A 14,637-nucleotide genomic window follows, 5' to 3' on the forward strand; every position below is an offset into this window, starting at 1 on the left:
TTTATTAGAAAATTTTTTCACATATTTTTGATTCAATATGCTTTCTTATGCTGTGGTATAAAGTTTTACATATATTTAATACTTAATTTTTTTTTAATTTTTCAATAAAATACATAAAAAACAGCTTTCATGCATAATAAATGACGTCATCAATATAACTATATAATATTAAAATTAAAATGAAGATTTAAAAAATTAAAGTATGTAGAATAATAGTATACCAGCATAAGATAGCATATTGAATCAAAAATATGTGAAAAATTTTCTAATAAATAAATGGTTAAATATATATAGTATATATTTTTTAATGATATTTTAACTATAGTTTTCCTCCATATTAAAAGGTATGTGACCCCTTAAAAACAAAATACTGGAATTTCCCGTCATAAAGACGTAGCTTTAGTGGCTTGGAAGTCCATTTTTTGCTCTTGTGACCGCAATTTTTCTTAAATTTTTTTCTCTCTGGAATTTTCATTGCAAGTGGTTTCAACGAATTTTGATCACGTATAATTTCTTTCAGAAACACTTGAAAAAAAAATGATACAAGAGTGAGAAATGTCTCATGTTTATTCAGTCATATTATAAAATTCTAAAAGAAAGCGCAATGAATATCTAATTTTATTAAAATATTAGTGCATTTTATTTAGTTCTTGAATGGAAATTACGTGAAGCTGCGGCTTGTAGAAAAACCATGATATTTCTAAGAAATCATTGCTTCCTGGTGATTTTTCTGAGTATGACATATTTACTAAAACTTGCCAGTTGTCACGACCTCTCAAGTTGATTTTTCAAAAATGCTTGAAAAAATATTTCATTCAATTGCAAAAAAAAATTCGTGCCAGTCGGTTAATTTGTTCTTTCATAACAAAAGAAAGATGTAATGAATTGTAGTGTAATGTAAATGCAGAGAAGAAAAAACATTTTGAATGCCATTTTCTTCGATTGCAGTTTTTGAATTCATCGAAAATGTTTAAAAAAATTTACTGCACCCAAAATTCTGAAATTAGCAAAAAATTTTTAATAGACATATGTGTGTTAGTAAAATGAACGTCGAACTTTGATATCTGACTATTCGTTAGAATTTTTATGGATTTTTGAACTTTGAAAGAAAATATAAATTTCAAAAATCAGAATTCCAAATTCTTTTTAAGCACTTCTCATTCGTCAATTGTAAAATCAGAGTTCATTTTACTGAAACATGTCAAATGAAAATTTTTGCGAAATTTCAGAATTTTTGAAGTAGTAGTTTTTTTAACCTTACAGAGGCTTCAAAAATTTTGCAAAAAATTCGATTCATTACTACGTTTTGTTTCATCTTTCAAAGAAAAAATTAACCGACTTATACGAAATTTTTCGCAATTGAAAGAAATACGTTAAAGTCATTTTTGAAAAATCGACTTCAGAGATTGTGACACCCTTTGATATTTTGCGAGTCCGCCTCGACCTAGGTTCATTGTCATAACGGCCCCTTACGATAGAAAGGGTCTCCCCCCTGCAAAAAATTAGCTTCCTATGCAAACTCATAAGCTATATGAAAACCGCAAAAAGGCAAACATCCAGGAGCCTTTATTGCGGGGGATGGGGGAGGCTATATAAAGTACGAACTGCAACAACGAAGTGCCAAAAAGGCCACTGGACCGCAAAGAATTAAATACCTTGTTCGACTTGAGAATTTTTGAAATTACGAACAAAATTATTTTGCTGATCTATCTTTGGTGGTCCCGAATCAAGCTCCACCTTGAAGATGTTTGGCATGGATGATTCAAATTTACAATATAAAACTTTCATGTTGCGGATCAATTAATTTAACTTCCACGGATATGTAAGTGTTGCATTGAAACTTACTGAATACTAGAATCTGCAAAACGGTTTCAGAATACACTATCACTATGCTAAGCCGTACATGCACCTCGTATACAAACATTCCTCTGAAGAATTTCTTAATTTCTTACGAATTAGTTACGTGTATGAACATGTGTGCACGAAAACGAGTGGGCTTAACATATTTATGTTGTCAGAGTTATGCCAGTTTTGTTTTACACTGGTGCTGTGTCATCTGGCTTCTATATTTTGAAATGAAAATGATAAATGCAAAGTACTATACCTACTGACCCCTTTTTTGATTTTAGATAGGCGATGCTGAGCCAGATTACAAACCCATCGTTACGCGATCTTTAGATAATTTCGCGCACCTTTCAAGGCAATGGTTTCCCATTTCGTGGTACCGGGCAACACCTCGGAGAAGATGCGGAAAATGGTACCTAGTTAAGAAACGATGCTTCAGATAGTTTTGGCGTACTGTAATTTCATCCTCAACATGTCATAGCATGGCTAATCTCGTGGCATTCCAAATTGACTCGACACGCACCCTTTACTTCACTACGAGACTTTCATCTACGAAAATTGGTAGAATTGGTCCATTTGTCTCAATAAAATATTAAAACCCAAATTAACATTCACGATTTACATAAAATCCTTACCACATTATAGTGCAAATGCTACTCTATAATGGCAACTGTCTCATCCGAATTTTATATACACAGTCATCCAAAGATATATGCAAATCTTAATTCAAGAACGATTTCTGAGAAATCTTACCGAAGTTTCTTCCGTGCAATGCTTTTCTAGATTTTTCCCACTAGTCTCGAGCTTCACAACAAAAGTGAAGCTTGTCGTCATTAAAATAAAATATTCTTTAGAGGGGAAACGTATTAAAATAGATACAGTTTATGTGCGTGATAACATTCATCACTGTTCCTTTTATACGATAGAAAAATTCGGTTGTTGACATCATTATCGATTACAATATTTTTGAGACTATACGCGAATGTGCATGTGGAACGTATCGTAGTTTCATATGGTTGCGTTTATGGCTCGAATTTCTTTCGGGTTCATTCACTTCAAGCATGTACCGCATATTTTAATGCAACTGACTGCGTTCAAATGCATTTTTCAAAAATGGTTTTAGAAATTTATTTGGAAGAATTTGTATTGTATTTGTATAATGTTTCATACAGTATCCGAAATTGTTTTATTCTTATACATGCGAATAAGTGCGAACAAAGCTATGGCTGATTAAAATCATCTGGAACAATATAGTTTCAAAGGCAACGAACAATTTTTCAAAGCGTTTTTTGAAGATTCGTTTTTTCGTTACTTTATTCCACGCGAAATCGAATTTCTTAAAAGCTATGCAAGATATTCTCATTAAATTTTCGAACATCGTTCCAGATAATATTAGTTGTGCAATGAACTAGGAGAGCTGGCTATATATGTTCGGAATTGAATATTTTACAGCTGTTGGAATAATTATTTTTTTTGTGAAAATTCTCGTATTGTTTCACAAAAGCTGCAACATTTCGAAGGATATTTTGTGTAATATTTTGTGTAAACACACTCTTAATAACACCGCAAATTAATCAATTGCCGTGGTTGTCGACAAAAATACTGTAAAACCTGTCTATGACAATAACGTGGGGACCTAGGAAAATATTGTTACAGCCAGGTATCAATGTGGATAGTTTGGGCATTTGCGTTATTTACTATTGAATAGGAATTCCGACGGGACCAAAGAAAATACCGTTATAGGCAGGCTTATCATTATAGACACACAGTATCGTTACTCACAGGTTTCACTATGAAGAATCCGGTCAATCGAAAAGTAGTCGCTGTGGTGGTCGAGTAGTCATTGTGTCGAGCTCGCATTGCGAGGACTCGGGTGGAATCAGCACCTCCTAGAGATAAAAGGCCTCCGCAGTCTGCTTGTGACGTCAGTAAGTAATCCATTTTCTTTAAGAATATATATTCTAGGAAAAACATTCCCTGCTCGTGCCATTATCATCGTTGTGAGGAAAAGAAACTATCGGGCTCAGAATTGGCGATTTCTATGCCCCACATCCAATCACTATGCGGTATTTGTGAGCCAATCAGGAAGATGCTACGCTAAAATAAGAAGAAACGAAATAGGATGCTGTGTTTCAAAATGTGGCATACTTGATAGGTTGTCTGAATGACGTTTATGGCAAACAGTGCAGAGGCTTTCTATCTCTAGGAGGTGCTGGTTGAACCCCACCGTTGCCACAGTGGTGGTCGGCTGAAGTTGATTTTCTGTGTTTCCAAACTTCAAGGTGCGTATGCGAGCCGATCTCCCCGTTGAAAAGTCTCGCCACAGAGAGCGACAGGCCTACAACGATGCAATTATTCAATCATTACGCAAACTTAATCATTACACTTCCCTCATAGTTAGAAAAATTGATGGCAGCACTACACATTGCAAGCATTACATAGAAACGGACTTCACGTTAGGTGCACAACATATACATGTCCCAGGTCTTTTTCGACCACCTGCTAAAATCTCTTCCTTGAGACGTAGATTCAGACGTATAGATGTATCTTCCTTGCAGATCATGGCGCACCGCTTCGGTGCGCCATGATCTGATTAGAAGGAGGTGATCACTGCAAAGCTTTATGTATTTATGAACGTGATGAAAATACTGTTTATTTATTTTCCTCTTTTGTTATTGCTGTGGTTCTCTTTCGTACTCTCAGGTGTTTCGACAAGAAGCGTGTAATTTACCTTTTACGTTTTACAATAGGGATAGTAGTAGATGATTGTCCGCAAGTGTCAATCTAGGTTGGTGTTGAAATCACGAGAATATAACGCTCTATATTATTATAAATACCAACTGAAAAGAATTATTCTCTTTCACCTTTTTTCCCCCTTTTGTATACAATAATTTGGATATTGAAAAGGTAGCTTGTCATTTCATACACAAAAAAAGTGATACATGCTTTATTTTTTATTGGGAATTCCCTGATTTTTCAGTTCAGTTAGTCAACGATACTCCAGTGCAATTAGAATCTATCATGTTTGTTGTGAGATTGTGATACGTTTTATTCGACCTTTCTATTTCATTAGTGGACGTCGTTGTTCGTAGCCATGCATTTTAGAAAGCGATCGATGGTAAGTATACGATATGCTACAAATTATAAATATGTATGGTTAAATACTTGACTTTGTTTGCAGTCCGAGAAAGAATGATCGAGGATCATAATTTTCTCTCCGATGTTATTCAACACGAAATATTTTCTGCAATGGCATAAATATACTATTATGTCGTCTGAATGGGATTTTTATTACATTTTCAAGGTTTTCTGGACAAGCCGGCCGGATCAGTTTGATTCCTGGTTGATGGCTCTATGCGGTTTCGCCATCAGCTTCACGATGTCGGGTATAGCTCGAGCGACAGGCATATTGTACGTGGACATAATTCAAGTTTACGGTGTCACTAGGAGACAAGCTAACGCCCCGTTCACCATAAGAAACATTGTAAGGAAATTGGCGGGTACGTAGAGAATACAAAATGACACTATAGCATTTTCCATAATAACCACAAACTACTTGAGAGTAAAATTCTCAAAAATGTATAAAATGTCAATTTTAAAATTCAAATTCACCAATTGAATTTGTTGATTATATGGATTTATTGGTAATAAAATTTGTTTCAAGTGTGATAAAATTAAGTGATCTATTTGACGCTAATGAAGTGATTTATTATGATTTATAAAATGAATTATTTTATTAAATATTCCTTGCTGATGTGTTCCCGTTTAGGTCCGGCCGTAGGAATTATCGGACACAAATACGGTGTTCAGAGGATCACGATCATAGGATGCAGCCTGGGAGTAACTGGCATAGCCTTGTGTGGCGTTGCTCCCAACTTTACCTGGATAGTTGCGCTTTGGGGTGGTGTTCATGGTAAGCTCTTTGAACAATTTTCAAATATTTTAATTTACCACCGCAGCAGTAAAGATAATACACGTTAACCATAGAATTAATGAACAATTAAAAATTGCAAGGTATTTCGATTGAGATAATATTACTTTTTCATACAATTAACAGCTATAAAGTTCTGAACAAATGTAAAATTTATCTCTCTTTATATTTTAGTTTACTTTTAAGACATTATATTTTCTCTCTCATCATTCTTATTTACATGAATGTTAGTAAACTACGAGACTCATGTGTCACTATTTCAGTGTTTCTCAAAGTGTGCTTCGCGGCTCCAAGGGACGTCGTCAACCATTGTCAGGGGTGTTGCAGATCACTGTGGATATTGATTTGTGTGCTTATTTATACTTTAAAGTGGCGCTTTTTTGTGAAAATATAAAAACTGAGCTATTCTGCGGAGCCGCAAACGTACCATGAGTTGAGCAAAGGAGCCGCGGTTGAGCAGCCATGAACTAAAACTTTGAGAACTACTGGTTTGACGTGTTTCAATCAAAGTATTTTCATATACAGAACAGAACAAAAATGACCGATCAGGGCCATGCTCTGTCGTTTAAGCGATATAAGCTCATTGCTGTGGAGAACGTGGTCGTGCCAGAAAAAATTCTGAGTTACAAGGAGAAAAAATAATAATTGGGGTCCCTCTATCATGGGATATAAGGATCCCCTAGTCATGCATGTGTATTCATATACAAAAAGAAGCGTATGCAAGTGTAACTATATGAACAAAAGTACGGGTCCGTACAATGAAATAATGGGAACCCTGGTGCGGGACCTAAAGGACTCAGAGTCATGTCCATTCAGATACAATTTCAAAAATTATGTGCGAGGTCAGACATAACGAAAATAACCAAGTCATACAAGAAATTTGGGAATCTTTTTATAAATACAAATACATCACCACAAACGGGCAAAATGGCCAACGAGGGGGCTGAGAAATGCATATTCTCAGCCAATATGCATTCAAAGATTCAAAGTAACATGTACTAGTATAAATATAGAATGCACAATAAATATATTTCTCATTCGAGGGCCCTGGCTAGTGAACTGAAAGATCCTGAGTCATGTTCATTCATGTACAATTTCAAGAAGCATGTGCACGTGCATTGCGCAAAGTTACGCATATGGGAAATAATCAGGTTGTACAGGGATTTCCGGGAGTGGGGGGGGGGGCTATTTATGACACATTGGCAATGCATTCAAATACAAGATTCAAATTAACGATTTTCATATACAGGCAAACTCGGTTATAACCACATCGCAGTTTTCACAAAATTTTGTCGTTATATTCGAGGTGTCGTTAGAAATAAGATGACGATTTTGTGACCTTTTGATGAAAAAATACAGAGACAATCAAATACTGTGTATGAAGTTTCTATTTCTTTATGATTAGGGTAGTGTTTTTTCTGCGCATCGTGGTTTCTCGGGGCCTCCCCAACCATTCTTAAGGGCGTCGAGAGGAACTAGAGACAGTAATGTGCGACTGTGCCCGAGTGGCGCCGTGGTAAGATGCTCCTCTTCCACTATTGAGGTTACCATCAAGGTCCATGGGTTCTTATCCGGGCATAGAACGTTAGAAGCAAGTTCTTTACCTACCGAGCTTGGGGCGACCACCGATGGATGGGGGCCTTCATTTCCCACCCAACTCCTCTGGTTGGAAATTGCCGTATGGCGATATATCACCGGAGTTGGTGTGCGGTAAAGCAGTAATGTGCGTCTGTTCAGTGCTCTAAGGAAACCTCCTACCTAGTCACACCGATCTGGAGAACCGCGGATAAACGATCATCCGGAGCCACGGGTCGATAAAGTTTGAGAACCACTGCTCTGTTTAGATATCTGCCAACTCATACAAGGGATGTTTCAGAAAGGAAGTCCAAACTTTGAAAGAGCATAACTCATACAAGGGATGTTTCAAGAACTCCCAAACTTTGAAAGGGGTAACTTGGAAACAGAGGAAGATGGGAACAAGTGGTGCAGTACGTTTGGTGGGTAGCCCTGGGATTTCCCAATACAACGGCTTGGAGAATAAATCACTATTTCAACGAACAGATGACGACGTAGTCGTTTTATTTTACGACCTCTTTCCTGTGGGACCATTTGAATGTCATTGTTTACAGAAAGAGTTCTCAAACGCTGTATCAACGTGAACAGTTTTCATCTGTGAGCCATACGCATCCGTTGTAGGAGAAAGTGGCTTTAAACAACACTCTCTTCACATTTGTCATGTCCTCGCTAGGCAAGGTGACCATTTCGAATCCTTCGCAATGTGATTTGACCCATTTTTGTACAAGACAACGCCACCCACTGTTCAATTCTATCTATGTATTATATCGCCATCTATTACCCAAAGTTGTAACTAATTTCATGAATTTAAAATTCCAGGCCTGCTCATATTAAATTTTAACCTGTTTTTAAAATTTTCCTGATCCACATTTTTTAAATTGCGAAACCCTCACAAATTGCCACCTATTTTTAAGAATTATTTTTTTCCGATTGCGACTTGTGATAACTGTTCCCCTCACAACAAGAAAATTTACTCCACCATCACTTTTATCTTCCCTCACTATGATGCAAAAGCACCTGCCATGACGTGTGTGGCTTTCTAAGAAGAGAAATACTTTTTTTGAAAAAAAATATTTTTGTATTATTTATACTGAGCGTATATATTTCTTTCTTTTATTTTTCTCGCTCCTTCTCTTATCTAACGTTGAACAAGAGCTGACTCCACCCACTGGCAGTTGATTGATTGGAGGGGGAGATGAAAAGCATGTTTTACAGTAAAACAATTTCAACGCGTTTTTAGAAGACGGGATATTTCGGGTTGGCGGAAATAAAGCAGATCAAGTTTGACGAGATATTTCGGGATTGACTGAGATAAAGCAGATAAAGTTTGACGAGATATCTCGTTGTTGACTGAAATAAAGTAGATCAATTTTGACGAGATATCTCGGGATTGACTGAGATAAAGCAGATTAAGTTTGACGAGATATCTCGTTGTTGACTGAAATAAAGCAGATCAAGTTGACGAGATATCTCGGGATTGTCGCTGAAAAAGATAAACGACTTATTAACTTGTTTCATCTTTGTACCCATCATCATTTCGAAGTTGTTATTTCAAAGTTAAGAATTATTTTCTGAAACACCCCGTAGAATTTCCAATGCAAATTTCATTCTATGTAAAAAGGCTTTTCTTGATTCCTTTTTTTTCGGCAATTTCAGGATTAGGAGTTGCGATGTCGAACACTCTTTTCCCAGCTATAGTGAACCAGCATTTCGAGAAATATCGATCGACGGCTTCCGGACTAGCACTTTCGGGAGCGTGCGTAGCATCTTTCGTGTTCCCATTCGCCCTGGAGTATTTCCTGGACAAATACGGATTATCCGGGACGTTTCTGATGACTGCGGGCTTGCTGATGAACGTCATACCGGCGGCCATGTTTCTAAGAGAACCAACGAGAATGCTGTCGTCACCGAGAATTAAACTAGACAATAGAAAATGCTTCGTACCTGCCAACTCGAAAATGAGCGTTATAGACAACAAGGCCAAATTGACATCTTTCCACCAACTCGATCGAATTTATAACGAAACAATCTTCAGAAGAGACGAAGTTTCAAATGTCGGGAACGAAACCAGCAAAGCGGCACTTGCAGCTATTCCTTCCGTCACTGATGGCGACCGTGGCCTACAAGTAGGGACACATTGCCCATTTTTATTAACTTTGTCATTCTTCCACTCTATAGATGGTACTAATACGTATACCAAGTTCTTACTTCACTTGAATGGTATCCAAAGACATTAAACGCATGTAACATTTGTAAGCTGTACATACAAGGTGGACGGAAAGTTCATGACACATTTTGGAAATTAATAAAAACCTTAACCAATTTACATGACAAATGTGCAGGTTGTACTGAATTGGCGCAGAGTTTTTGTTCTTTTCAATATAGATCAAAAAATTGTCCGAAATTTTACTCACGACGGTGTAGATCAGGGTAAAAATCGACGGTGTAGATCAGGGTTGGCCAACCCGCGGCACGCCATGGTATCAGAAGTTGCACATGAACGCTTTGAAAAAATTATAGACCGCCAAACGCATATTACTAGTGTATCAGGCCCTCTTAAAATAATAACTATGTCATGACTTTGTATTCAGTGCGTTTTCTAATCGGTTATTCATTTTTAACTAAAATTTAATAAAATAAATAAAAATCTTTTGATTAAAAATAGGATAAAATTTAAATTATATTCGTTATTAAAAAAAATTTAGAGCTCAAGAGAGTGGCACACTGGAATTTTCAGGAAAATTAGAAGACAGACGAACAATATCTTGCAGGCGAACGTTGAGAATGCTCGTGTCCCGTTAAAACAGGACGTGTGGTCTGAATGTTAACATTCGTAGAATAACTCGAGCGTTGTAAATAATCGCGATTGTGTGGCGCGGCTTGGAAAAAGGTTGGCCAACCCTGGTGTAGACGGTGCATCAGTTTGTTCAAAGACATTTGAGAAAACCTTATTCTTTGCGATCCAGAAATGAGTTGTTTTGTATTTCGGCATGCTTGTTTGCCGTTAGTTAAACACAATGGAATACAATCCGAAAACATTGCCTTCACAGATGCGTTGGTTGAAGTTGAGTATCACTTACATGTAGCCCGAACTACAAACAGTGCCTAAATAGAGATAGTGGTAGTTTTATGCAATGCAAAATCGTAATAAACATGAATTTTGCACTGTTTGTGTCGCATTTTATGTTTTGTCAATGTTTTTTTTATGATGCAACGCCATCTTGAGGGAAGTTTTCAACAATTTCGTTTAACTTATCCAAAAAAAAAAACCTTTCTACGCCATGATGAGCATTTTAGTACAAACCACATTTTTTTGTGCCTTATGATTGATTTTCTATCCTTTTTTCAAAATTTATCATGTACTTTCTTGTGTTTACTTTCATGTACTTTCTTGTGTTTACTTTCATGTACTTTCTTGTGTTTACTTTCATGTACTTTCTTGTGTTTACTTTCATGTACTTTCTTGTGTTTACTTTCATGTACTTTCTTGTGTTTACTTTCATGTACTTTCTTGTGTTTACTTTCATGTACTTTCTTGTGTTTACTTTCATGTACTTTCTTGTGTTTACTTTCATGTACTTTCTTGTGTTTACTTTCATGTGTGTATCACCTTGTGTTTCATGATATTCTCTAACACAGGAAAATGCGTTTCGTGTCTCATTAGGTTGGCTTCTGCGCCGCTGATAAGAAACTTGAAGATGCCCCGGAAGAACCAAAACGTAGCCGGATGGTAAAATGGTTCGTCTTCGACATCAAAACCAGAACGGGACTGTACGAAGTTTTCAGAAACCCCGTCTTCTATATGATAAGTTTATCATTCGCCACGTATTCGCTTCTCTTCGATCCCCTAATGACCGTTTTACCGGACTACGTCAAAGACAAAGGTGAAGATTGTTCACAACCAAAACACGTGATCGCACTATAAAATTTTTTTATGATAAATTGAAAAGTAATCTCTGGTCGTCTCTTAAACTATTCCGTAGGGATGAAACATGAAATCGCCAAGTACCTGATAACGCTTCTGTCGATCGGAGATCTCTTCGGCCGCGTATGTTTGGGTTGGCTGACGGACAAAGAGTACATCTCAATTCCGGCCTACATGGTCGTCGTACAGATGCTGCAAGGGATTTTGTTCGTGTTCCTGCCGTTCGTTTTCGCAGCGCAGCACCTGGCATGCATTTTGGTGATGTACGGTGCCATCAGCGGTTCCCTGTTTGCCATGCTGCCCGTCCTCGTCGCCAAGTATTCGCCAAACGAGCAGCCTCTGGCACTCGGCTGTGGTAATTTTGCATCCGGCATCGTCATGATTGCTGTCCCTTCGTTGATTGGTGAGCGATAAATGTATTTTTGTCTATTATCATGCCTATATGACCAACTACTTCAACATTATAAATTGGTATCTAATAGTATTAAGGTAATGTTTGATATTTTGTGCGTGCGTGCGTGTGTGTGTGTGCGAGAGAGAGAGAACAAATTTCTGAAGCTTGGCATTGTCGTATGACTTTTAGTTGCATTACTATACAGGGTGATACAAATTACTTGTTCGTAGGTCTATATCTGCAACCGTTCAATTCAGAAGTAAACTTTCAATTACAAACCGACTTATTAGAGGATACAGCAAGCGCTACCTAGTGGGAGCTACAACAAAATAACCAATCGTCTCTCTTTTTTTTTAACTCCAGTCTTCAATTGATAATGATTAAATTAAAAGTGTGAAAATTCTGTAAAAAGTAATGTCATTGTGATTAAAGAAGTACAATAGTTTCACTTTTCAGTAATTGTAATCAGGGCCGCAATTAGTGGGGAACAGGCGGGTCTCGTGCCCCTGACGCTGGACCAGAGGGAGCGCAAATTTTACTTTCAAGCCACTTTTTCAACATTACAAGGGGGACGCCAAAATGCAACTTGCCCCGGGTGACCAAGCATCTAGTTGCGGCCCTGATTGTAATAATAAAACCTTTCCATTTCAGTTGTTTAACAACGAAACCATTTTTCAATTGCGTTTTTTGATTGAAAAGTGGTCAAGCGCGGATCTAAGGCGATGTGTTAGGAAAGACGATTTATATTGTGTTGGTTCGTAGGGTATTATCGCCCGGGACATTTTACACAGGACAGACCAATTTTTCCCCACAACATCCGGCTTTTGGGAGGGACGATCACCCTCCTCGCCCCCTTCTGGATCCGCGTTTGCCAGTGGCTTCACGTTGAAATTATAGCGACGTTTCACACAATTTGATTGTATCTCTATTGTATTTGTATCTCTATACACAATTTGACGCTCTCTATTGTGTAACAACACACAATAAAATAATATAAATAAAATAACCGATAGTTGAAGTCATTTAATTTTGTAGTGTCCCTAAAAATGGTGATTCTCAAGCAAATTCACACAAACCAGCACACAGCAATAAGTTGCCAAAACATTGAAATTTTTCATCTTCGATACCTAGACGAATATTGCATTTAAAAATATGGATTTTTTTGTAAATTACTTTTCGTAGCTGGTTCCACATTTCACTAATTGAAAGTTTTAACCCACGGGAGCTTAATGAATAGTTTATTATATATATTTTTATATGTATATGAACTCTGAAAAAATTACATTTTCAGAAACTGCAGGTCATTTGAGAACTTTCCATTGATGGAAGTATACTTCTAAAGTCAACGGTTGCAGAGATATAGTCCTTTGGAAAAACAATTTGAACCACCCTGCATATTATACATATGCATTATATATTCTCCTACTTTTATGCATAAACAATAACAATGAAAGATATTTTGACAGGTTACTTCAGAGATTCTGTTGGATCCTACGACGGACTTTTCTACGTCACTGGTGGTGTATCAGCTGTGACAGCACTTGTGTGGTTGGTGGAGCCACTTTTATTGAGAACATGTCATAAAATACAGACTCAAAATACAGAATCTTCAACAGCTGAAGGTCTCGTTGACTGATTCAATTCTAATTGAATCCCATCGGTCTCATATATGAAAGCAATGGTATCAAAAGGTTATATATCGATCGCTCTGTATAATTAATAATTTTTTGAGGAATGAATAGAACTGAAATGTTTTCGGAAATTCTGAGTAAAAATACAGAGTGGGCAAAAAAGTTCATGACACATGTCAAAAGTTAGTAGTACGAAACAGTTTATTGACATAAAATTGGGGTTTACACCAAAATACTTGAGGTAGTTTTCCTTTTTATTAATTTTAAAAATAGTAGAAAATTTCACTCCCAGATTGCATTGCATCATAAAAATCTGCGTGAGAATCTGGAGCGATAGAAATGGAACTAATTTGTTCAACTCCTAGACTGAGAAGCTTAGAAGGCTTCGCTAAAGAAGTTTCACTTCAAAAAACTCGACGTAACAGATAGACATAATTGATGTTTATTGAGACTTTCATTGCATAAAGCTGTCACATCTGAATTGGAGCACCATTCGTAGCTCGAAACACAATGGAATAGAATATGAAAACATCGCATTCCATTGCGCGCAGCAACTAGCTGCATACAAGCATGACAAGATGCAAAAAAACTCATTTATTTTACGGGATCCACAAGGTTTGCAAATACAGTTTATCTTTCGTGCCATTTATGTCGAGTTTTCTGTTATATCCAGTTTTTTTACGATACTGAGCCATGTGTAAATTTGATTTTTTTTTTCAGTTCATCAAGGAAAAAAAAGTGCAGTGATAACTTAATAAGTGTTTTTGTGCAAACCGTGCATTTTCATATGAATTGATTCATTTGTAATAATTTCCAAAACTTGTAATGGATTTTTCGTCTATCTTGTAATTTGATTAGTGTTTTTTTTTTTTTTTTTCGTGAAACGTTGATTTAAGACATTATAACGTTATAACAAAAAAAATACTATTTAAAAAAAAAATTACAATTATATATTTCCCCATAAACAAAAATTAATTTAGATCATTCATTAAAAATTATACAAAATTTGAATTGTATCCACTTTGTAGTTAATATTATTAATAAATCTCATTAAAAAAATTGAAAACATGACGCGTAATGAAGTCACTAGATGGTAATCACATTCTAGGCATAATTATAGTACTTGCATTTCTGAATTTATCAATTACTAATTCCCTCAGAAATTATTTTTTTGCGACAAAATATTCAGCTTCAAGAGGAGAAAATCTCTCTCTTTTATTCTGTTTTATTTCTCCTATAAATTTTCATCAATTCTAAACTTTATTAAGTCTTAAATAATTTTTTTCATTAATTCGGAAATCGTTGTTCGGAAGTCAACCTTCATGTTAATCCAAAG

The 14,637-nt window shown here is 36.3% G+C and overlaps 1 protein-coding gene across 1 annotated transcript; it reads left to right on the forward strand.

Annotated features, from left to right (window-relative positions):
* The first annotated feature begins 4,939 nt into the window (after positions 1–4,939).
* On the forward strand, positions 4,940–13,306 carry LOC149089628 (putative monocarboxylate transporter 5). The gene is made up of 7 exons (XM_089234461.1): positions 4,940–4,963; positions 5,150–5,345; positions 5,615–5,758; positions 9,008–9,477; positions 11,016–11,235; positions 11,335–11,679; positions 13,137–13,306. The coding sequence occupies exons 1-7, from the start codon at positions 4,940–4,942 to the stop codon at positions 13,304–13,306; spliced, it is 1,569 nt and encodes a 522-aa protein (XP_089090587.1).
* Positions 13,307–14,637: the final 1,331 nt, after the last annotated feature.

This window comes from Pholcus phalangioides, unplaced genomic scaffold (assembly GCF_987345545.1).
Source record: "Pholcus phalangioides strain wild (caught in Gottingen) unplaced genomic scaffold, Ppha-v1.0 ptg000001l_1, whole genome shotgun sequence".
Taxonomy (NCBI): domain Eukaryota; kingdom Metazoa; phylum Arthropoda; class Arachnida; order Araneae; family Pholcidae; genus Pholcus; species Pholcus phalangioides.

Bases quoted from the DNA above. Each gene is read 5' to 3' on its own strand.
- LOC149089628 (XM_089234461.1), top strand. From the start codon at position 4,940: ATGCATTTTAGAAAGCGATCGATG. The intron at 5,759-9,007 runs GTAAGCTCTTTG...CGGCAATTTCAG, and splicing joins GCTTTGGGGTGGTGTTCATG to GATTAGGAGTTGCGATGTCG. The intron at 11,236-11,334 runs GTGAAGATTGTT...ACTATTCCGTAG, and splicing joins GGACTACGTCAAAGACAAAG to GGATGAAACATGAAATCGCC.